Raw genomic sequence first — 23,544 nt, 5'->3', positions numbered from 1 at the left:
AAATTTTTAGTCATAAATTAGGTATTTATACGATTGTAAAATAGATTGATAGGTAAGTAGAATTGTAAGTATAGGCAGATAGGTAGATATGTATTTGTTAAGTAGGATTGTAAGATACAGGTATATAGGTATATATGTATTACTTATAAAGTAGGATTGTCAGAAAGCTTAAAAGGTAGAATGTGATTAGGTAAATAGGATAGATAGATAAGTATTAATTAACTATTATATTGTCAGATAGGTATTGTAATATTGTAAATTCTAGTTAAGTAGGATTGTAATAAAGGTAGGTAAGGTAGGTAGATAGGTTTAGGTAAAAGGTAGGTATGAAGATAGGTTTTAGTTAAGAAGGTAGGTTGGTAGATATTGGGAGATAAGAGAGTACTGAGTATGCAAGTAAAAGTACTTTAACAAGTAAGAGAGGAAAGTAGGCAGGTATTTAAACATTCTGTTGGCAGGTTGGAAGGTAAATGGTAACTAGAGGTTATAAGATAGGTACAGGTAGGTGGTTTTATTTGGATAGATAAGAATTGAAAGATAAGTAGGTAGTAAGGTGGTTACAGGTTGCTAGGTAGTAAGATAGGTCGGCAGATAATAAGTCTATATTCAATATCAATTGTGCTAAAAAAGTTTTCAGATTTTAAAATACTGATACATCCACCTTGTTTTGAAAATTTAATTCTCCAAGAACATTTTGCAAAAAAATATATTTAACTGTGAAATTTTTTTTTCAGACCAAAATTTGCAGTCAATTCTGTTCGCATTACACTCATTTACAGGAACGTAGTTATTTTAAAATATCAAAAGTCATGATGAAGACAATTTTTTTCCACTTAAATCCTAATTTTTCTTTTTGATGTACTCATATATGATTTATTATTTCAGATTTTACAAACAAAACGACCAAAAACTTGAGAAAAACTCGAGCATTAAATATCAGACATAAAAATGTCGAGTTGAAATCTGCCTATATAAATAAAGATCTTCCAAATCAGTTTAAGTCGAAGAAGATGAAAGTTCTCTCCTTTATTCAACATCTAACTGCCATCAATTGTAAGTACACAATTGTTAAAAGATAAAATTTGTAAAATAAACCAACTTTTATATTTTTGTTAATTTCAAATGAAAGATTTTTCCGTATGTTATTTTTTACCTTAGAAGTTTTTCCGTTTGTTAAAGAAAATATCCGCGTAATTTTAAGTGACTCTCAATATGTCTAATTCACAAAGATACCGTATAAAGCCTTTTCTGGTCGATAAATGTAGATAGTATCGTACATTTTCCACACGTAAAAAATAAAACATGTTAAAAGAGAAATCAGTTATATCTCATTTGTACAAACATGTTAATGGTACTGGTGTGAATTGAACATTTAACTTCATAAATGGAGGGTCACTTGAAATTACGTCTGCAGTCCCTTTAGCACAATTTTTGCTACTTCCTTGTTTGACAATTTCAAAATGGGTAACCGTTAAAAATTGGGGACGCCACCCCCGTTTCTTAACTCATAGGGAGGGGGGGGGGCGTAGTCGAATTATTCCCCCCCCCCTAACCTATAGCCCCACTCTAATCTTGAAAAATATCCCCCCCTCACTTATATTTCTCTTCTGAAAGGGCTGTAATTAAGTCTAAGCGTAATTTCAAGTGACCCTCCATGCAAAGATTGCAACATAATTCCTAAATGTTTTCCCGCATCATAAATGTGAAATGCAAAAGACACTTTTGTAGAGAAACTACAATAAAAACCAATCAGTTTTCCAAATCATAAACAACAATATCTAATTCATACATGACGATCAGACAAAGCTTATAAGGGTACTGTTGTGCATTGAGTATTGGCATCTTTGTAATGAGGACACATGAAATTACGGTTACAAATCCATTTGATTAACAATCAACAAATTTAGGAAACTTATTTCATTCCTATGCAATACTTGATTATCCAATAATTGATCAGAAAACTTTTCCCGAATTCTCATTAGTATTCACTTTGAAGCTTGAAATTAGGAGAAAACAAGATTTTTAGTTTGGGCCTCCGGTTCTAGATTTTCATGAATTTGCTGTTCAATTTTCAATTTTAATATTGTCCATTTTCTTCCTTATTTTCATTGTTTTTGAATTTGATTTGAAAACAATTTTAAAAATTTTAAATACTTTGAAAACTTATATCTTTATTGAAAGCCAGGCTTTCGGGGTGCTTTGATCCCCATTTTTTAACTGTCCATATAGCTTTCCTGTGGTATTGGTCCTATTGGTGTATCCGTTTTGACGTTTTTTTCATACACCCAAGCATATTACAGACAGACAAGCAAAGTTCAGGCTTTGTGGGAGTTTAACTTAAATTTAAGTTTTCGAAGACATTGATAAAATATTGTTTTTCCAATTTTCAATTTATTGTATTAATAGTGAAGAAAGTGTCGTAGTTGTTTATGGTTCCAACACAATGTTAACCCTATCCCTGCTGGGGTACTTGAAAACCAGGATACGCTGGGGGGGGTCAATTTGACCCCCCCCCTCTAAATCCCATGTTTGATGTTCAAATATGACAAATGATACATCATTGGAAAGCTCTTGTGCTCTACTTTTAGAATCTGCAAAAAAATTTGCAAATTTGCAAAAATTGAATTTTTTATCGCAAAATCCAGTTATATAGTAATTAATATTGATAGGCAGATATTATAGAATCTGTTAATAATAAAGGAGAATATATGTAGCGAACACCTACTCCATAACGAGTTCTCGAAACATATCTTTCCAGGTTCAATCACTCCGCTATCAAAGTCAACCAAGACACAATCCACATGTTTGAAGTCTCACGAACTATCAACGCAGCTACCACTGAGTGCGGTCTCTGTAGCTATCAAACCGAGCTCTAAATGCCACACAGGGACACAAGCGTGGCTATCTAGCAACCTTTGAATTGAGTGCTCTAAATGCCACACAGGGACACAAGCTATATGTCGATCCCAAATGACGGGGACGATCCAACGCTCTCAATGCCAAAAAAGGAAAACAAGCCTTGCTATCAAACAAACTATATAAAGATCTCAAATGATGGGGATGATCCGCTCTAAATGCCACACAGGGACACAAGCCTTGCTATAAAACAAAATATATAACAGTCCCAAATGATGGGGATGATCTGCTCTAAATGCCAAACAGGGACACAAGCCTGGCTATCAAACAAGCTATATATCGATCCTAAATGATGGGGATGATCCACTCTAAATGCCCCAATGGGACACAAGCTTAGCTATCAAACCAGAGTCTAAAACTAAAGAATGCGCGAATTTTAAGTTCGAGGTTAAAAGTTCTGTAAAATAATGAGTAGCTACTTAAATATTAAACTTTCTCAATTTTAAATTTGAATTTCCCGGGAAAATCTGAACCAATCAGAGAAAAGGATTTACGGAGAATATTACATAACCATCCCTAATCAGCTGATTACGTAACCGAAAACAAAACATATTTCGAGTTACAACCGTATTTTGGTTTTACATGCAAAAATTAATTAATCCAAAACGTGAAATTTCTTTAACAAGGTTTTCACTTTTAAATATAACGTTAAGTTGAATGCCACTTTCTCAGCTGGATGATGATTGAATAATAGACAAATAGGGAAAATGCAGGATTTTAAGATTTTAACCCTGTGTTTAAATTTTAACTCGTCGATTTCGGCGAGTTAAATATTTAACCACAGGGTTAAATATTTAACCTCACGGTTAAAGTTCAGGTTTAAATTAAGTCAGAAGTGGCATTTAACCATGAACTTAAAATTTAAGTCAAAACTTTTCGTTCTTTAGTTTTAGACTCTGCTATATGTTGATCCCAAATAATGAGGATAATCCGGCCTGTTTTGTTAAAAACAGGATTTCAGGATTACTTTCTCACAGTGAACAGTATGGAGCTACTCTATAAACTTTTTTTCAATATCTTATGTTACAAGTTAATGTAAATTGACGTAATTATGATTCCTACTTTGTTATCTATATCACATGATTAAGACAATCATGTTACATATTTACCGTACAGTTAAGTTTTAATGAACATATTTATAAGATTAGCAAGGATAGATATAATGTAGTTAAGCTATCTCCACACATGTTTACAGGGTAATTTAAGTATATTACATGAATTAAGCTAGTCATGCTACATATTCAATTGAAGCACAGTTTCAATTAATAATGCCATTACATATAAGTTTACAACCTAAATTGTTGATAATATACAACGTACTGCAAGTTTACAGAATATCATGTTTACATGATATTTGCTACATATATACGTGTTTATAATACACTTAAATTATTATTATAATCTTTAAGAATTTTTATTAGCTTCAATATAGATGGATGTAGGCTTTTCAGCTTTTACCACGCTAAACAGGGTTAAAAATACATTTCTACAGCATTGAAGTAAATAAATGCATTTAATTTTAAATACACTATTGACAATAGTTTAATGGATATAGTGCATTTCATTTATATTATGGAAATTTTTTACTCTATATTTAAATGTTTAAAAATTGTACTTTAAGGGCCTTGATGAAGTAACTGTCAGTGATTCTTCATTAATAAATTGTCATGCCCGGTTCACAATGGTTCCCTAAAAGCTTTGAATAATCAAGAAAAATGCTATATTCATGTTTAAAAATAGATTATTTTCAATTGTAACTTGCGCATTTTATCTCCTTAATCAACGACAGAAATTGACATAATTAAACCCTGTACAAGCTAGGAAGACGAGACAATATTATATCATACTATACCAATTTTTATATCTTTATTTTTATATTTATCCAGCTTGATAATATTCAAACATTGTTCATATATCATTGGGCACACCATTAGTAAATATGTAAATCATGTATTGCGATTAACCCATTCAATGTACCTAGATATATATATAACTCCATCATACCCATATAGTGATTGTTTAACTACGTTATATATAACAGTGCACAGCTTGTAATTGCGCTGTTAAAGACCCAATTCTAATAGAAGTACTCCAGCATGATATTCCTATTTAAAATACTCTATATATCAATATCTATATTTAGTACTCCAAAGTCTAGAAGTACTACAGCTTGATACTCCCCCATATGTAAAAGTAGGCCAAGGATACACGATGAACTGTTATTTCGATCTAGAGGGAGAATCTTTGTACAGGTATAATGATGATTATAATGATAATAATAATAATAAGAATAAGAATAATAATTATAATAACAATAATAATAACAATAATAAAAATAACAATAATGATTATAATAATTCAATAATACTAATACTAATGATGATGATGATGATAATAATAACAATAATAATGAACTGCATGAACGACTAAGCTAGTGAAACTTGAAAAACATCGACTGTTACAATAAGTCTAATATCGAATAACAAATAGCCCATTCTAGCCGCGGCGCTCAGTCCAGAAATTGTCTTACTCTAACCTAATACCAAAATAAGGTGAGAGACATTATTTAACATTCAAAAAACCGCGGCGCACGGCCTTCTATCCCATTATAGCCGCAGCGCTCGGCCCAGAAATAGTCTTTACCTAACTTAACCCAAGGTAATGTAACATTTTCTAACTGTCAATATTTTGTATTTGTCAAAGTTTTGTAGTATTATTCGACGTTTTGCAGTATACGACGTTTGGTTATTTGTTGCTTTGTAGCAGTCGATTTTTTTTGTATCATCGACGTTTTGTTATTCAACGTATTATTGATTTTTTAATAATCGACGTTTTGTACCCAATCTTTATAGATCACTATGTTGCCATTTGTAGTTTTTGTGACGTAATTGGAAAAATTCTCAGATTTTTGCGTTAGAGCTTGCAACCTTTGGCTCACCATTATCAGACGATACATGTTGGGTTACAATTGAGCAAAATGTAAAATATTAAATTTTATGTTTATTGCAGATTCATGTAGAATGTAAAGCAAGAATTAAACAGTTTTATGTGTTATATTACATTAGAATTTAAATCTTACCACAGCAGACCACAATGAAGGGCAATGAAGGGATTGCTTACTTGAAAGTTGAAAGTACAAATATTATAAAAAAAAATAAATCAGTCATTTTTAATCAAAGCTAATTCTTAGCAAGGATGTAATGCAAGGAAAGTTATTTTAGAAGTGTACACATCTTTTGTACTGCAGTGTACTGTCTCTGGGCGGTAATGTAAACACAAGACGGATGTCAAAGCCTGGCATGGGATCCATCTTTCACATAAATAATCAATGAAATATTCTGGTCATAGGAAACTATTTTGTGAATTATCAAAATTATCAAAATTTAATTAACTTTCCTTGCCTTGCATTCTTGATTCTGAGGGCCAGTCTGATTAATAGTTTGATTAGAAAAAAATATTCAGTTTTTGTTCATTTTGTAGAATTTTAAATTATTTTAAAAGGGTATATGTATACTTCATATTAAGTATTGTATATGTCAAATATGAAATATCAAGGGTATATGCACTATATGTTAAGTAGTGTATATGTCAAATGATAAGTAGTGTATATGTCAAATGAGGTGCATGAGAAGTGTGTCGTTTTTAGAAGAAAAGTGTATCATCCATAGACCCTTATATTAGAACTTTAGCATTGATAACATTTTATGTTTGCTGTTAAAGTTAAAGACGGCTCCGAACCAACCAATGAAACTGTTGTTCACAAAATATAAAATATTTTCTTCTTCTTTAGAAAATATAATAAATACAATTCAATTTAGATAACAAGGAGCGACAACAAAACGGAAAACAATTTTATTTATCTATTTGTTCAACACCAGCTTGAAACATTCATGTTTTTAAATATGTAATACTTTGAAGGGACTGTAAGCTTTATTTCAAGAGAACCCTCCATACAAAGATGAAACTGCCCAATTTTCAAATATACCCTTAAACCATTACTGTGGAAGATGCAGTCGTTTTTTGAAAAGTGTTAAAATATGACAATTTAAATGAGTTTTCCTGCCGAAGAAATGCGCAAGTCACTTTTGGAGAGAAACCCCATTAAAAATTAATAATAACTAATTCAGACAAAGCTTTGTAAGGGTACCATTGTGCTTCGGTTCTAATTATTTTTGCATGGATGGTCACTTGAAATTACGCTTACATTACAGTTCCTTAAATTGTTTAACTTGTCTTATTATTTCTAAACTGAACAAAAAGAATTTCTTGGACTGTTGAGTTCCCCCAATTAAAATCAAAGAAAAATTGGTCATGAGTTTCATGTGTTTTTAATTATGATAAGAAAAAACAAAGATTACTGCTTTTGCAAACATGCACAAATATTTTCAAATTTAGCCAATACCTTAGAAAAAGCTGTAACAGTAAGATTTTATTCTTTAACACTTTTCATCAACACTTTTCATCCACTTTTTATAAACCTCAATTTGGGGAACTTTATATTTCAAGTTTCACTCTTAACCATGCCGTTCATTATTATTATTATTATTATTATTATTATTTCAGTATAAAGTGGTTCCGCGACACTGAAGAAATATTTAGTTATATTGCAACGCTTTCTGATACAGGTAAATATATAAATATATGTACCACTGCGATTTAATGGTCTCACGCTCTCAAGAAAAAATCGTTGAGAATTTTGCCAATAACTCCTAAAAAACCCACATCTAACAACAAGTGCTTTACAGTGCTAAAATGTACATGTAAAGGGCTACAGAAAAGCATAAGTGAGTTAGAGAGGTAAAATTTAAGCTTAGGGCGTTGCGACACTTCAAAGTCAGCCCTGTCTTAAAAATTGATGAGACTGTTTATAAGGAGGCTGAATCTATGTGGTACATATATTTGAAATAAATACCCTAGCAAATCCCATATTTATTTACACCTCGATAAATTACGTTGTACATTGTCTGTACGTATTGAGATTAATGTAATAACGATTTTAGATAACGATGTTAAACTTGCAATTACGTTCATTAACTTAAACTGTGTCATAGAACTCAAAATAAACGTCAGTTGGAATAATACTCCGTTTGATTATTGTGTCAGAGTAATTATAAGCCTTGTTTTTCAAGGAGAGGGTTTAAGTGTTTCTTGTAAAATTGATACATAAGAATACTGATAGAATCATTTCCGGTTTGATATTGACTATAAATAAAGTATGATTAAACGGAATAGTTCTTATGCCTCGTGGATGATTAACAAGAGGGATTAAGTATTGAACAAAATAGTTTTTATGCCTTGTGGATTAATGAGAGGGATTGAATTATACCTGTATTTATTTGAGAAGGGCATTTACTACATATATACAAATATAGCTGTCAAACGACTAGACAAAACTGGCTCATTATTTATTTTTCATTGTAAATTTTTATGAGAGAACCCATCGGTATCTCAGGGGAAACATTAAAGTCTTTATTTAATTTTAATGTTTGAAATTCCATGGGCAAGGATGAGCACTTTGACGTATATCTTCTGTTTAAAACCAAGAGCGGCTAAACGCAGGAGTTATTCAAATAGATCCATGGACTGATATTAAAAGTTTCATCAGTTTGTAAGACTGGGCCGACTTTAACCTCATTGTCTTTAATTTAACCTCTCATACTTTTTTGTAGCCCTTGACATGACCTTCTTATTTCAAGTTTTTCTGGCTTTAATTTAAAAAGGTAATTGGAAAAATTCTGATGTATTTTTGTGATAGCTTGCAACCTTTAGATGACAGTGAAAGGACCATATAGTAATATAAATCTGGGCTACACCGGGCATTCCAGCTGGTATGTCAAATAGGAATTGAGTCTTTGCCACAAGCTCTGATTTTCTGATCCCTAAATCTTTGCACCCTAATGTCCTAGAATTAAAATATTTCAAACAATGCATTCTGTTAGCACAACTAGTTTAAGTTAAAAATATAAAAAGGTTTACATCATCAGGTTGCAAAGATCTAGAGACAAGAAAATTTGAGTTTATTGACAAGATGTAATTTCTTTATTTCGATTTAAAAAATAGTTATCGGCGATGTGCGGTCAGAATGTTTTTTTTAGAATTTTGGTTTAATCACAATCTTCCTACGAATTGTTATTTTATTCACTTGATTATAAATTCCGAGTATTTATCACACTGCCAAACTCTGCTAAATATGACGTTAAGTACATCTGAGCAGTAATTAAAAACTGTAATTACACCGTGTTTGATATGTTAATCGTGGTGATACGTAGGTTTTCTTGCATAGCTATAGTATACACTATAGTTTCAGTAGAAGTAAATATTTTCGCAATAAGGATTTATCTCTTATTGGATAATGAGATAGATAGAAAGATAGATGTTACCGCCATACTATTTCTATTGGTTTAGAATAGACAACAAACACATGACTGCACCCTGATTGGATCAGGCGCTAATGGACTCGGCATACAAGAGTGAATACACTAAACAACATTATTAAAATATGTTTATAATAGATATATGTAGTATGTACACTATTTACAGCGTTATTTCCTGTTTATTGCTGTTAGACATGAAACATGTAACATATAACGTTTGCTAGATAAAATATTCTTTCCTCCCTTTAATTCCCTTTCCTATACTTCCATTCTCTTTCCTTCACTTTCCCTTTCCTTCGCTTTCCTTCCTTTCTCTTTCCCTCCCTTTCCTTCCTTTCCCTTTCCTTCTCTAATTCCTTTCTTTCTCTTTCCTTCCCGTTCCGTTTCTTCTCTTTATTTCTTTTTTCTTTCCTTATCTTCCCTTTCCTTCTCTTTTCTTCTTTTCTCTTTCCTTCCCTTTCCGCTTCTTCTTTTTCTTTCCCTTTCATTTCCTTCCCTTTCCTTCCCTTTCCTTCCCTTTCCTTCCCTCTTCTTGTCTTTCCCTTTGCTTATATATTATATAATCTATAAATATAAAGTTATAATCTCTTTTTGTCTGTCTCTCTGTTTGTCCTTTCATGAACTTCTGGACCGATTTGCCTCAAATTTTGATTGTGGAACTCGAAAGACCCACAGGAATGTTCTCAACTTGGTTTTGTGATACTAAATTGAAAAATTCGACTTTAGTAGCGAAAATTTAGATTCCCAGTAAAATCGTTCAAGAGCGGGTAAACGGCAAGAGTAACTTTTAGCAACCCGGGCAGCGCTGGGTTATCAAGCTAGTATAATGTAATATTATAATAATTTGAAAAAATATATTAACTGAATAGGTGTGGGCTTTATAAAGTACATTTCCTATTGTATGATTAATGAATTTAAATATAACTCTTCCAGGCTCATTTCTCTTTTATATTTTAAACAATTCTAAGTTGGTAAAAGTAATATTTCTTCTTTTACTTCAAGACAATTCTTTGCTTGTCTAGAATTTAAACCGCAGAATTTTCTTATTCTCTAAAGTGAATTATCGTTTATTACGAAGAAACTGAATTCTAAAAGTTTTGTTTGCTCATGCTGTCTTTCTTTTATTTTCCTATAAAACTCCAAAGCATTTTATTTTTGAGATGTCCAAATGTTTTAAATATTTAAAAAATTCGTTTAAATTAAATTTTAACATTGCAATTATAACAAAATATATTAGCAAGTATAACTTGATAATCTGTTTGACATGATATGATTTTCAAGACGCCAAAAAAAGCTTTAAAAATTGTAAATTGTCACATGATGATTATAAAAACTAAAAAATAAGAATACATTTGTTAAAACTCGAGGTTTATATTTATATTACTACTTTCGCGGATGATCCTACTGTTCAAAATAAAAGCAAAAATATATTTTCTGTTTGACTGTCCTAACGTTGTACAACCCCATTATGGTTTACGATTGACGGAGCAAATAAATTTCTCCAGGGACAGAGAAACCACAGTAAGAACTGAAAGAGCTGTAGTAAACATCAGGGGAATTTAGTTCTAGATAGAGTTAATGGTTCAAAATTCATTTTTGTGTTAGATTCTTTTCTATACATACACAAATATTTACGGTTGGATGTCATAAATGTATAATGGCCCAATCCTAAAATATCCAAAAACTTGATCTCGATATATCCACCGTGGGCACTTTAATTTGAAGATGCTTAATCTCTTCATTTCTGGTTATCCCTTCAGGGTATAACATTGAGGGATATCAAATAAAAGAATGAATTAATCTGCAGATTAACAAAAGGTCATGATCAAGCATTGATTTCGATATCCACAATACAAGAATTCCCAGCCTGCCCAATTTACTATAAAATAGACTTATATTAAGGCCCCAACGTCGAGTTTTACATGCCTTCAAACGTACACGATTTACTACGTTACTTTTAAGAATCTGTAAACATATATTTACAAAATTTGAAAGCTTTTCTTTTCTGAAAAGACAAAATAAACAGAGTTTTGAGACAAATCATGTTGATGAACACACCTCTCCTGAACTCTCAGTAAAATATGAGAATTATCTTTGAAAGTAAAAAGCACCTATTTTTCACAAGTTTAGAATAAGTCAGACCAAGGCAGGTAAATCTTCACTCTATAAGAAGATTATTATATATATTTATAGGCTTCCAGGGTGCTTCGCGCCTATCTTCTATTTAAAATTATAATTGTGGCTCAATCTGTGAGCAACTTTTCTTTGTACAATAGAAAAAATCGCGGATTTAATAATATTTTTTCGTGGATTTTCAAATTTTAAAAAATCGAAATATTTGGAGACATATTTTTGCCTCAAAAATGTTAAACTTGATCTTTTCGGCGCTTATTGGATACAAACGAACAGACAGACTGACATACAAGCAAAGTAGGAGTATATAATTGATAAGAGAAGATTAAAATTCACCACTTTGTGATAAAGGAGTACAATTTAGTGTTTGTACAACTCCAAGATGTTCTTTGTGATAAAGGAGTACAATTTAGTTTTTGTACAACTCCAAGATGTTCTTTGTGATAAAGGAGTAAAATTTAGTTTTTTTTACCACTCCAATATGTCCAATAAACCGTATTAATGAAATAAACAATACAGCAGTTCATTTTGATGGCTTAACATTGTTATANGGGGGTTTCATCCCCCTGTGTTTTTTCTCTAACTTAAAAACTTTCATATTAATTGAGCTACGCATAGATGTAATTGTTTGAAAATTCATTGAAAAACGATTGAAATAACAAAAACACCAAAAGAAATTCTTCAGGTTAAATTCTTTCATTTTCTTCATAATAAACTAAAAAAATCAGGGACAGACATATTTTGGTGGCTTATACAAACTATTTTAAAAATATATAACAAGTGATGAACTCACAAAGGGACTGTAAGTGTTATTTTAAGTGATCCTCAAGGCAGCGATAGTAATCTAAGATTTACAAAGGTACCTTTAACAGCTTTGTCTGATAAAGTATGTATATTAAACATCAATATTTTTGTTTCAATAAACTGTTGATTTTCAATTGCGGGTTCTCTGCGTAAGTAAACATGCGCATTGCGCATTTCTTGTTTATATAAGAAGCAATGGAGAGAAAAAAAAACACACTTTTTCTACTCAGATAAACGACGGTATCTCCTTCATTTTTGATCAGATTAAGGTTACAAGGGTACACCATTGTAAATCGGGCATTAACATCTCTCCATGGAGAGTAACTTATAATTACACTTACATGTCCCTTAAGGAAGATAAACATGTCCCTTAAGGAAGATAAAATTAGTTTTACTAACTGAGAAGGATAAAAACTACAAAACTAATGTTTATGAATGTTCAGGAGTAAGTACTGTGGCCACCTCTGTTCCTGGAGTTTACATAGAGGTAGGAAAATACATAGAGGTAGGAAAATACATAGAGATAGGAAAATACATAGAGGTAGGAAAATACATAGAGGTAGGAAAATACAGAAAGGTAGGAAAATACATAGAGGTATGGAAAATACATAGAGGTAGGAAAAATGCGCAGACCAAAGTTTGAAAGTGTAAACTATGCACAGTACGGTTGTCATGGTTACCATCAAAAGATGAGAATTTAGATACGTGTTTTTTCAGTTTTCTTCTCTTATTTGAAATTAAACTTCAGCCATTATTAAGCCATAAGCCTTATCTTTGGTAACACTGCATATGAAATTGGTAAAAAAGCGGTGCTTAATGTCGTAGATTTAGATGTTCTAAGCAACATTTCACTTATATAAGTGTCCGATTCCAAACATTACTTTTTAAACTTTTTTCCTTTTTGTTTACCGTAAGTTGATTATCTATATACAAATATTTTTTGGATTCATTTAGCAGGGATTTCTGCTATAAAAAATGATAAAATTCACGGTATTTTACACCTCTCAAGCAAATGAAAATGACCATATCTTCCACATTCTAGTTTTACTGTGTACTGTTGTAAATCTGACATGCCGTTTTTTTAAATTGTGGACACTTCAAATTATGTATGCAGTTCCTATATATAAGATATCCAGTTTTTGCAAGTGCATTTAAGAATTGATTTTTTGTTTTTGTTAATTTTTTAGATGTTTATATTTTAGAGCACCAATGTACTGCCGGAATCCCAGTCAACAATTGTATTTGGAAATTCATCTTTTCTCAGGTAACATATAGTTGTCTTAATATTTTGCGTGTCCATTGCCATGAAGACGACATTGGAGCACATCCAGAAAATCAAACCTTAACGAACAACCTTTTCAAGTACACACTACAAAGTACTATAAAATTTAGAACTAAAATTTTACTGTTATCGAAAAGAATATTTGAAAAAAAGCTGATTTTTGATAAAAAAAATAAATATAATTCTTTGATTAATGAGAACCCTTGGCTGGAACATAGTTCCTTGTAATTTCTAAGTTTCCTAAATAGTATGTAAGAAACGGCAGAACCTTGCATCTAAATTATCTAATTATATAGTTCTGACATTTTCAGAAAGTTGTAGTTGCACATTGAACCAATGCAGACAATATAGGGTTAGATTTAAGGGATAAGACTCCAGGGACGACTTAGAGCGAACATTTTGTTTTGAATATCGCTTCCAGTGGACAAACTTTTAACATGATGTTTCTATCATCTAAATTCGGAGAGAGGAGTTAAATCGATATCTATATTTATATCTATAATCCTGAGACCGAATTGAATGAATTTGAGATACGCAACTGAACAACAATTCAAATTTGAACTGACGATTAAATGTTCGGCTGTAGGCAATTCAAATGCATTAACTTGGTCCCTGATGGTGTAAACCTTAATTATTTCAAACGTAGATAGCGTCGAAAGACTTTTTAACGGAACCAGACAGTGAGTAACAAAAAGTTATTTGATGGAAACTTTTTAATAAGAGTAATTACGAAACAATAGCTAATTAGCAGTGTAAATGTTTGTTTTTTTGTAAGGAAAAGTAAATACATAGGTTATATACCTGTGAGTGTGCTGTACATGTCTATCTATCTATTCATCTTCCTAATTTTAGAACAGCAAAGATCATCATCAAAGTTTTATGTGGTTAGAATTGAATGAATACTGTCATAAATTATCCAAGTTTTCCCAACACTACTATCTATTTCAGCTTTTCAAAAGTTTTGTGCAAAATTACAAATAGCAACGATGTCAAAATAAGATTTATTTCCAAGAATAAACTCGGATTCTAATTGTGTCTTCCAAGATTTGAATCTTGAAATTTCTTTTTCTTTTTTGTGATTTTTTTGAATTTTCAAATATTTCAATCCTAATTTTTAAAACCTTTTAAAAGTCTAAATCTAAGCTGGTAGCTCAACCATAATGAGTCAATGAGTCAACATATATAAATCATCAATTGGAATTCTTACAGCTCTGTATCAGTATGCTTCAAAAACAACTTAAAAAATACACCAAAAACACCTATTAAAAAAATTTCTTAAATTTTCAAGGTAATATGATTTTTTAAATGAAAGCTCTAGTAAGTAATAATGTAAATCCCTCTGCATTTTTAGGATGTAATCACATTCCTTTTAAACTTTTCATGAACATTCGATATAAAGAATTTTTTAAATTTTAATTTTTCAAATGCTTAAAAAATAATATAATCTTAAACCCATGTCAAGAACAGCGGGGGAGGGAGGGGGATGATATTTTTTACCTCTTGAATTAAGAAGGTATATTATAAGATGAACTAATGTTGTAAAGTACTGGACTGTACCAGTGTGAAGTGAATGGTGATGGTCCCCGCTTCCTATCTCACTCTGATACTAAGAAGATAACTGTTGCAGGTGATAGATTGCGCCTCGCAGATTTTTTTTGCAGATTATTATTTGCTTGGAATTGCCCATAGTTTTTGCTTGCTTTTGCAAAATTATTTTTCGCGCAAAAATGTGCAAAACCGCAAAGGTTTGCAGAATACGCATGAAAGTTTGCTTCTACTGGAAACCCTTATCAGGAAGGACTTGGTCTAATTGAATTCTATTCGACCCTAGTTCTAGTTATAATGACCTTTTTATACCGCTAAGGAAAATGCCAAGAAGAGTGATTGGGACGGAACGGGAATGGGAGCCGTCAATCACTATCTCTTGTAGTAATATTAAATGCAAACTTTGACACAGTTAAATGCATAGAGAATAGAATATATATTAGAGGGGAATTTAGTGAATCTCTCGGTATGATTTTTTTCAGTCCCTTTCAGCCTAAAAGGAAGTTCAAAGTGTACAAATCATGTAAATGTTCACAAATTATATGCATTTGATTTATAGTTATTCTGGAAAATCATCGTTTGTAAAGTGAAAGGCATAGAGTCTATGTGAAATGATCGATATTGGTTAATTATGAAACCAGCCTATTTCATAATTTTCTTTTTTTAAACATAAATTTTAGATTTTCTATAAAATGATATTCCAGGGCTCAAAAGGTTATATAGCATAAATATGTGAAGTACACCTGCAGTATGGAAACAGTACAACAAAATGGCCGTTTTACACTTTTTTCTAGTAAATTTCCCTCTAATATATATTCTATTCTCTTTGGTTGAATATATACTGAACTTAAATATGTTCTACAGTCTACTGCATAAAAAATGCATTTTGCGTTAATCGGCTTAGAGTTTGGTAATAATATCATATTACACAGTTTTATTTTTAAAAATAGGGCACATCATATGACAGACTTGTCACAAATGTTTTTTTTTATGTCCATTAGGTTTTGAAATATGATAAGTTACCGAGAAATAGTAAACATCAGAAAATGATGTTCCATTAAAGCTAATGATAAAAATTAATTCACAGATTGAAAACTTTGTGTGGATATTGATAGTTTTTAATGTTTAATCCAGTGTGGGTACTTTTAAATTTGAGGACTAATAATTACATCAGAGCTGAGCTGAAAACTTTAGAATGGGATATCCTTAATCCTGATAAGTTAATTAATCTGGTGATTAATGACGAGAGGAAAACAAGCATTATTTAATCTGGAGATTAAGAAAAGGAGGAGATCAAGCATTAATCCCGATATCCACCATTCAAAAGTTCCCAGCTCAGTTTCTATAAGAATAAATACATTTTGCTTTTTATTGCAGAGACTCCCAGTAGTGCGCCTGAGATTCAAGGATTGCCTGCAATTTTTGGACCTGGAGACTTTCTGGATCTAAATTGTTCAATATACAATGTGAGATGTTTGTAAAATCAGAGCTGAAAACTTTAGAATGAAATATCCAGATATCCCGTCGAATAATTAATCTGAAGTTTAAAATCATGCAGAGTTACTGCAATATTTAATCTCGAAATTTATGAAATTATGAGATATATGATATCCACCATTCTAAAGTTTTCAGCTCAGTCTCTTTTTTAAACTTCATAATCTGCATAATGTTCTACTTTACCTAATGACATTCTCAAACTAATCGTTAGTAATAGTTTGAAAAGAAAATTGGCATTGTTTTGAGGCCCTGTTTTAAATATTCAAAGTTTTAAGACCCTACAAAAATCTTAGATGTGAATCCCAATTCAAATTGTTTTGGTTAATATCTTAAATATAAACAAACAAGGCCAACAAAAACTTTAAATTTAAAGTTAATTAAAAACTTATAAAACTTTAACTGTTTTTTCTTACTCCACTTTCCGTAAATTTTTTAATTGTTTCATAAAATATTAAATCAAAATTTTACATATTTTTCGCGAAAAATGAAAAGGCGAAAAATAAGCGCATTTGATCTCCTCTAATCTTACTTCTATCTGTTGCGTCTATTAGGAAACAATTGTTAAAAACGACTCATACCGAAGAACGTAGCGTCCAAACAAATTCAGAAAGTTGCAATATTCAACTGTAAAAATATCAATTTAATTCCATACAAATCATCATTCAGATATTACAAACATATTTCGACGCATTCGTACATAGTTAATATTTCATAATTTTCAATTCATTTCATAATGTCATAACCCATTAATTTGTTTTAAAAGACATGAAATCAATCTAAACTAGAGGAGCTACAACGTCACTCAGACGTACCAGTAATTTTGCATAAATTTGTCCTTCTCCTTCTGTCTTGTTCAAAGTGATTACGATGATAAAACATGAAAATCTTAACAATTTTTCTTTTTAATTATTTTTGATGAAAGTAATTTAATTTTTATTTTCAGACATCAGAGCCTATCATCTAAAGGAGAGGGGGAATTAATAAAAGACTAAAACCCTCACAAAAACAATTTTTAGAAATTTTAAAGTTTTCTCAATGCTTTACTTTTTAACTTTCGATAAAGATGAAAAGTTTACAGAGGATAGAGAGGGTGGGGGGTAATTGAATTTGATATGTATTAAATCTAGGGAAATATTCCTAAAACATTTCTATGAACGTTATACAAATATATAATTGTAAAACTAAATTTGAAAACCTCAAGAGTCAGCTCAAAACTTTGGTTTCTGTAGTTTATGAGCAATAAAGCATAAAAGATGCAATCTTTAGTTCTGCAAGTTCAACAATTCTTTTTAAGGTTACAAAGCAGTAATTTTGATGGTAATTAATGTTTTTTTGAATTATATCTGTTTTCGTTTGTCTTTTCAGAAGCTTATAATCAAAAATGTTATGCAGTTGAGTATCCGGCTGGATAGTTGAGTATCTGGCTGGATAGTTGAGTATCTGGCTGGATAGTTAGGTATCTGGCTGGATAGTTAAGTATCTGGCTGGGTAGTTAAGTTCCTGGCTGGATAGTTGAGTATCTGGCTGGATAGTTGAGTATCTAGCTGGATAGTTGAGTATCTGGCTTGATAGTTGAGTATCTGGCTGGATAGTATGACCATAAATTGTATAAATTTTAAAGAGACTCGAAACGTAATGTCAAGTGCAACTTTCTATAGAAAGCTCTATAGAAAGCTCAATAGAAAGCTCAAAGAAAGCTCTATAGAAAGCTCTAATGAAAGCTCTATAGAAAGCTCTATAGAAAGCTATAGAAAGATCTATAGAAAGCTCTATAGAAAGATCTATAGAAAGATCTTTAAAAAGCTCTATAGAAAGATCTATAGAAAAAAAATCTATAGAAAGCTCTATAGAAAGATCTATAGAAAGATCTTTAAAAAGCTCTATAGAAAGATCTATAGAAAAAAAATCTTTAGAAATCTCTATAGAAAGCTCTTTAGAAACCTCTATAGAAAGCTCTATAGAAAGATCTATAGAAAGCTCTATAAAAAGCTCTATAGAAAGCTATATAGAAAGCTTGATAGAAAACTCTATTAAAAGCTCAATAGAAAGCTCTATAGAAATCTCTATAGAAATCTCTTTAGAAAGCTCTATAGAAAGCTCTTTAGAAAGCTTTATAGAAAGCTCTATAGAAAGCTCAATAGAAAGCTCTTTAGAAAGCACTACAGAAAGGTCTATGAAGAATTTATTAGAATTTTGACTGCTTTTCGAGCCATGAATTGACGGGTTAAGGTTTTGTAAACTGGGCTTACCCCTTCATTAAAGTGAAAGGTCATTTAGAAAACCAACCACAGTCCCTTAATTATGCGTATTATGATGATAAAAGTAATTGATTCTCCAATTTCACGGTCCCATTATTTTACCAACCTCATTGTGTAATTCTTTGAAATTTCAAACTACGATTATTGATCCATTAGAGTTAGTTACAAATTTAAATATTTAAGGTCTACGAAACTGGACTGCAAAGATATAGAGATAAGAAAATCTGAGTTTCTGGCAAAAACTCAATTCCTTTAATTAATATCGTAAAATGTTTAGATTTTGTTGATGTAAAGTTTCAAACATTCATTTCTTTAATTAAGAACACATGACAGCAGCAGAAGCCTTAAGATTTACCGAGATAAAAACTGTTTAAATTAATTTTATTTCTTTGAAAACAAATTTCACCATTTTGTGTAAAATAATATATCTTTTTAATTATAAATTATTTTTGCTCTTTTTGTTATTTATTGTTATGTTTATTCATTATTTATTCATCCTTACCATATGTTGGCCGTTAAGTGTTTTGAAATCAATTAAAATAATGAGATACTACAATTTCACGAAAATTGCCTCACATTTTCAGGAGCATTCTTCATTCATTCTTTTTAATTTTTTGTTATTTTTTTATAATCGGTTCATTTTGTGCGTTATTTAAGAAGGGACTGTTCCATGCAAAGACGGTATAATGCTCTATGTACAATGGTAGCCTTGAATGCTCTGGCTCATTAAGTATACATAAGTTATCCTTAGTTTTGTTTATTTAAACGGTTTATTTTCATTCTAGGATTCTCTGAAAAAAGTGACTGAATATAACACTTTTTGAGTAAAAAAACGACGTTATCTTTTACAGTTATGATCAGATGAAGCTTTCAAAGTCTTCCGATGTAAATCAGACATTGCTACCTTTATAAATTAATGTTTATTTCTTTCCTAAACGGTATATTCACTCAACAATTTAAAAACTGTCGTTGCCCGGCCATTAAGGTTCCATGAAAAGCACAGAAAAAAAGTATATTCATTTCTTTTGATCTTTTTATTATGAACTTTGACTTGTTTATTATGATCAACATATTTTTAACTTTGACTGTGGAAAGGTTGTAACTGATTACAAGCTTGTGCGTAAGTATGCTCCGCACTATTCTGAAACAAGTCGTCTTCTTTTCTCCATGAAACAAGGTCTACAGTTCTGGGTCGACAAACATCATTTTAGAGATGGAAAGGTAAATATAAATTTTCAACATCGGACAAATCTTTTATTTGGAAAATGATACAGTAATAAACAGACAATATGGGAATAAAAAATACAGGGTGTCCCACGAAACATGACAGTTGGTAAATAGTTTTAAATATCGTCTTCCATACACTGTAATAGATATTAAAGGCTGCATTTGCAGTTTATTTCGTTTAAATGTTTTGCTCAAATATATTTTACTTTGAAGTTCATTTTACTATAATATGACTCCTATATAATATTCTTATTATTTTCTTTGGTAATAAACAACTTAACAAATTATGGAAGAAGACATTCTAAACTTATATTTCCACTATTGGCTGTTTATTACTGTATCATTTTCCATTTGACCTAGTACAAGTTATAGATATACACAGGGTAACCTACATTAAGGATGAGACTTCAGAGGCGACTGTATACAATTAACATGGGCTTTTTCCTTATATTTAGGATTCCATGCAACTGTAAAGGAATTGAGTCTTTGCCGCAATCCCTTATTTTCTATAATTCCTATATCTTTGCAACCCAATTCCGTAGATCCCTATATATATACTATGAACTCTGTTATATCAAATATTCTAAGTTTAAAATATTAGATACACCATTAGGCTGCAACGATATACATAGGGATTAGAACATGAGTTTGTGGTAAAGACTCAAAGTCATCTTGTGTAATGTAACATACTTTAAGATAAAATGTAATTCATTGATTGAGAATTGATATTTTGAATTATTTAAGGTCTCCGACATCAGAAATTCAGAGTTCGTGGCAAAGACTCAATTCCTTTTTTCTCTTTTATTAACAATATTTTTCTGAAAGAAAGAAAAAGTGTTGCATTTGTACTGTTTACATTGTAAGTTGTTAGTAACAGGTGTTTGTCTTTTTATTAAAATACTTGGGATTTACTTGTTTTGAGGACTGTTCGCTATTTTCAACAAAACCTGCGAAAATATTACCGCTTGACAGAATTTTGCCAATGATCCGATTTAAATCCGTGGTTCTTATAGAATATTTTTTAAAGAAAAAGTGATACAAAAATAGAGACATTTTTAGGGGGAACTAAAAGATCGGATGGTTCATAGAAAACTAGTTTATGCACCCAGCTTTAAACATTATTTTCTCTATTAACCACGCTAATTACATTCCCATGGTTTTACCGTGTTCCAATCAAAAAATGATGCCAGGGTTCCTCAATAGTGATCAGACCAGGGAGTAAAGAATAGAAGGGAGATATAACTGACGCGGTTCGCCCTACCATATGAGTATACATGCTTTGCAGACGGGTACTCCATTTGTATATGGAATATTCAGAATAGGTTATTGTATACGCGGTAATTGTACATTAGACAAATATTCTTTACTCCTTGGATCAGACATATAAACATCGACAAACCAACAGGGAAGGTATACGGCTTAATGAAATTAAAATATCCATAAAAATTTGTTTTTATTGAAGAACGATGAAAAAATGGCGACAGCAACATGTTAAGGCTAAAATGGTATAATAAGGCGATGTGAAGCGTCCTAAAAGCCGATTGTATAGATGAGCCATGACTATTATATACTAGCTGTAAATAGATTCTTTTATTTTGCTGATCCACCAAATATTTAACAATTCTTATTCTGAAAATATTTTCTTTATTTTGTGCCTATTTCAAAGGAACCTTTTATAAGATTATTATTTTGTACAGACAGACAGACAGACAAGCCAAATTTATATATAGATTTTGTCTTTTCAAACTAAGATATTGTTAGTTGTTCATTGTCTTATTTGGTTTTATATCAACAATTAATTATTATTTTCCCAAGAAAAATAAAATTAGTCGAAATCTTGTAGTAGAAGAGAAACACTACATTTACAGAGTAAAATGTTCAATCAACAACAATACAATGATTATGAGTATTCACAAATAATAAAAAGGGGTATATGTGCAGTAAATGCCCTACTCCATAACGGTTTCTCAAACACGTACCTATCCAGGTACAACTCACATTCTCTTGACTATCAATGTCTCAACCAGGACAACTTTGGTGTAATCTATCAGCAACACTACCACTGGGCGCAATCTTGAGCAATCAATGCTTCAACTATAGGACACACTCTTGTAAGCTATCAATGCCTCAACTAAGAAACGATCTTGAGCTATCAATGCCTCAACTAGGACACGATCTTGTAAGCTATCAATGCCTGAAATGAAACGATCTTGTGCTACCAATGCCTCAACTAGGACTCGATCTTGTAAACTATCAATGCCTTAGCTATGAAACGATCTTGTAAACTATCAATGCCTTAACTAGGACTCGATCCTCAATCTGTTCATCAAAACAGGGAACGATTACTCTCTCGCAGTAAACAGTATGGAGTCTCTATTGCAACTAATATTTTTTCTTCATGTTAGATTAGAATTGGGTCTTAACAGCGTAATTACAAGTTATGCGCGGTTAGATATAAAATGTAGTTACGGAATTATTTTTTGAGTTTGAAGAAGCTATATATCTGCGTATTTAATTGGACATGATGTACATATTTACTAATAATGGGCACATTTAGCTATATGGACAATGTACATCGTAATATACTATGGAACTCTATATTTGCTACATATTGACTGGTATTCATTTTCAGTATAAGCCTATAAACTCTTTTATTTCCGCGATCACTCCTTTGAAGAGCTCATGAGAAATGGTAATTTTTAATTGTGTTTTCTTAAAAAAAGTGACTTGTTCAATTTTCCTTTGCAAACAATGAGGAAATATAACTGTTGTTAAGCAGTTAACACGACGATATTTTCCACATTATTGATCAAAAAAGGTTTTAAATGATAGGAATAACCAAGGTCAGTTAAAGCTAAAATAGGGCACTTATGGCAAAACAAATGTTAGGATAAAGTTGAAGGCCTTAAATAACGTTTCTTTACAAAATGTTGCCTCATACAATGTTTCCTGATCCAAAAGCTTGCCACAAAACGTTTCCTCAAAAAACGTTTCTTCCGCAAAATGACTGCTGGCACAAAATGTAAGAAATGTCTTATGCTACAACATTTTTACCATGATACACAATGTTACAAATGTCCCCTGCTATAAAATGTTTATTTTCATAAATGTTTCCAGCTACATGTGTATTTGTTTACTTATATATGACGTGACTTTGTACTATAGTTAACACTCACAGTGAAATCCACAGATAATGTTTTAATAAATTCTGTCTCTGAAATGGAAAAAATGTAGAACCTAAAATTGAAACTTAGATTACCCACAAAAGATGAGACTGTAAAGACGACCTGAAACTCTTCAAATATGACAATCCCAAGTTTGATTTAAAACGTGTCTGTCTTAAATGGAGTTTTTAAATGGCATATTTAATGGCAAATATAACAGAATGACTGCAGTATAAACAAGTTTTCCAAACAAAACATCTAAAATTAGGAACACTAATATTGCACAAACACAACAGCTTCAAATTTACACCAAAGTTGGTGGAATAATGAGAGGGGGGGGGGAG

The 23,544-nt window shown here is 31.2% G+C and overlaps 1 protein-coding gene and 1 long non-coding RNA gene across 2 annotated transcripts in view; both read left to right on the top strand.

Moving 5' to 3' along the window:
* The first annotated feature begins 889 nt into the window (after positions 1-889).
* Positions 890-17,515, top strand: LOC111716544 (uncharacterized). Its single transcript, XM_023492033.1, has 8 exons — positions 890-1,053; positions 5,060-5,168; positions 7,480-7,541; positions 12,671-12,714; positions 13,430-13,491; positions 15,054-15,136; positions 16,432-16,520; positions 17,495-17,515. Exons 1-8 carry the CDS (start codon positions 1,011-1,013, stop codon positions 17,513-17,515), a joined length of 513 nt encoding a protein of 170 aa, XP_023347801.1. The 5' UTR covers positions 890-1,010.
* Positions 17,516-19,607: 2,092 nt separating this feature from the next.
* Positions 19,608-23,544, top strand: part of LOC111716546 (uncharacterized) — a 7,051-nt gene continuing 3,114 nt past the window's right edge. Inside the window, exon 1 of the long non-coding RNA XR_002768525.1 lies at positions 19,608-20,030. This is a non-coding gene — a long non-coding RNA (uncharacterized LOC111716546). The remainder of the gene's footprint in view (positions 20,031-23,544) is intronic.

The sequence above is a fragment of the Eurytemora carolleeae genome, unplaced genomic scaffold, assembly GCF_000591075.1.
Source record: "Eurytemora carolleeae unplaced genomic scaffold, Eaff_2.0 scaffold1925, whole genome shotgun sequence".
NCBI classification, from domain to species: Eukaryota; Metazoa; Arthropoda; class Copepoda; order Calanoida; family Temoridae; genus Eurytemora; species Eurytemora carolleeae.
The sequence above is the reverse complement of the archived record's forward strand: the minus strand, read 5'-3'. Positions and strand labels throughout refer to the sequence as shown.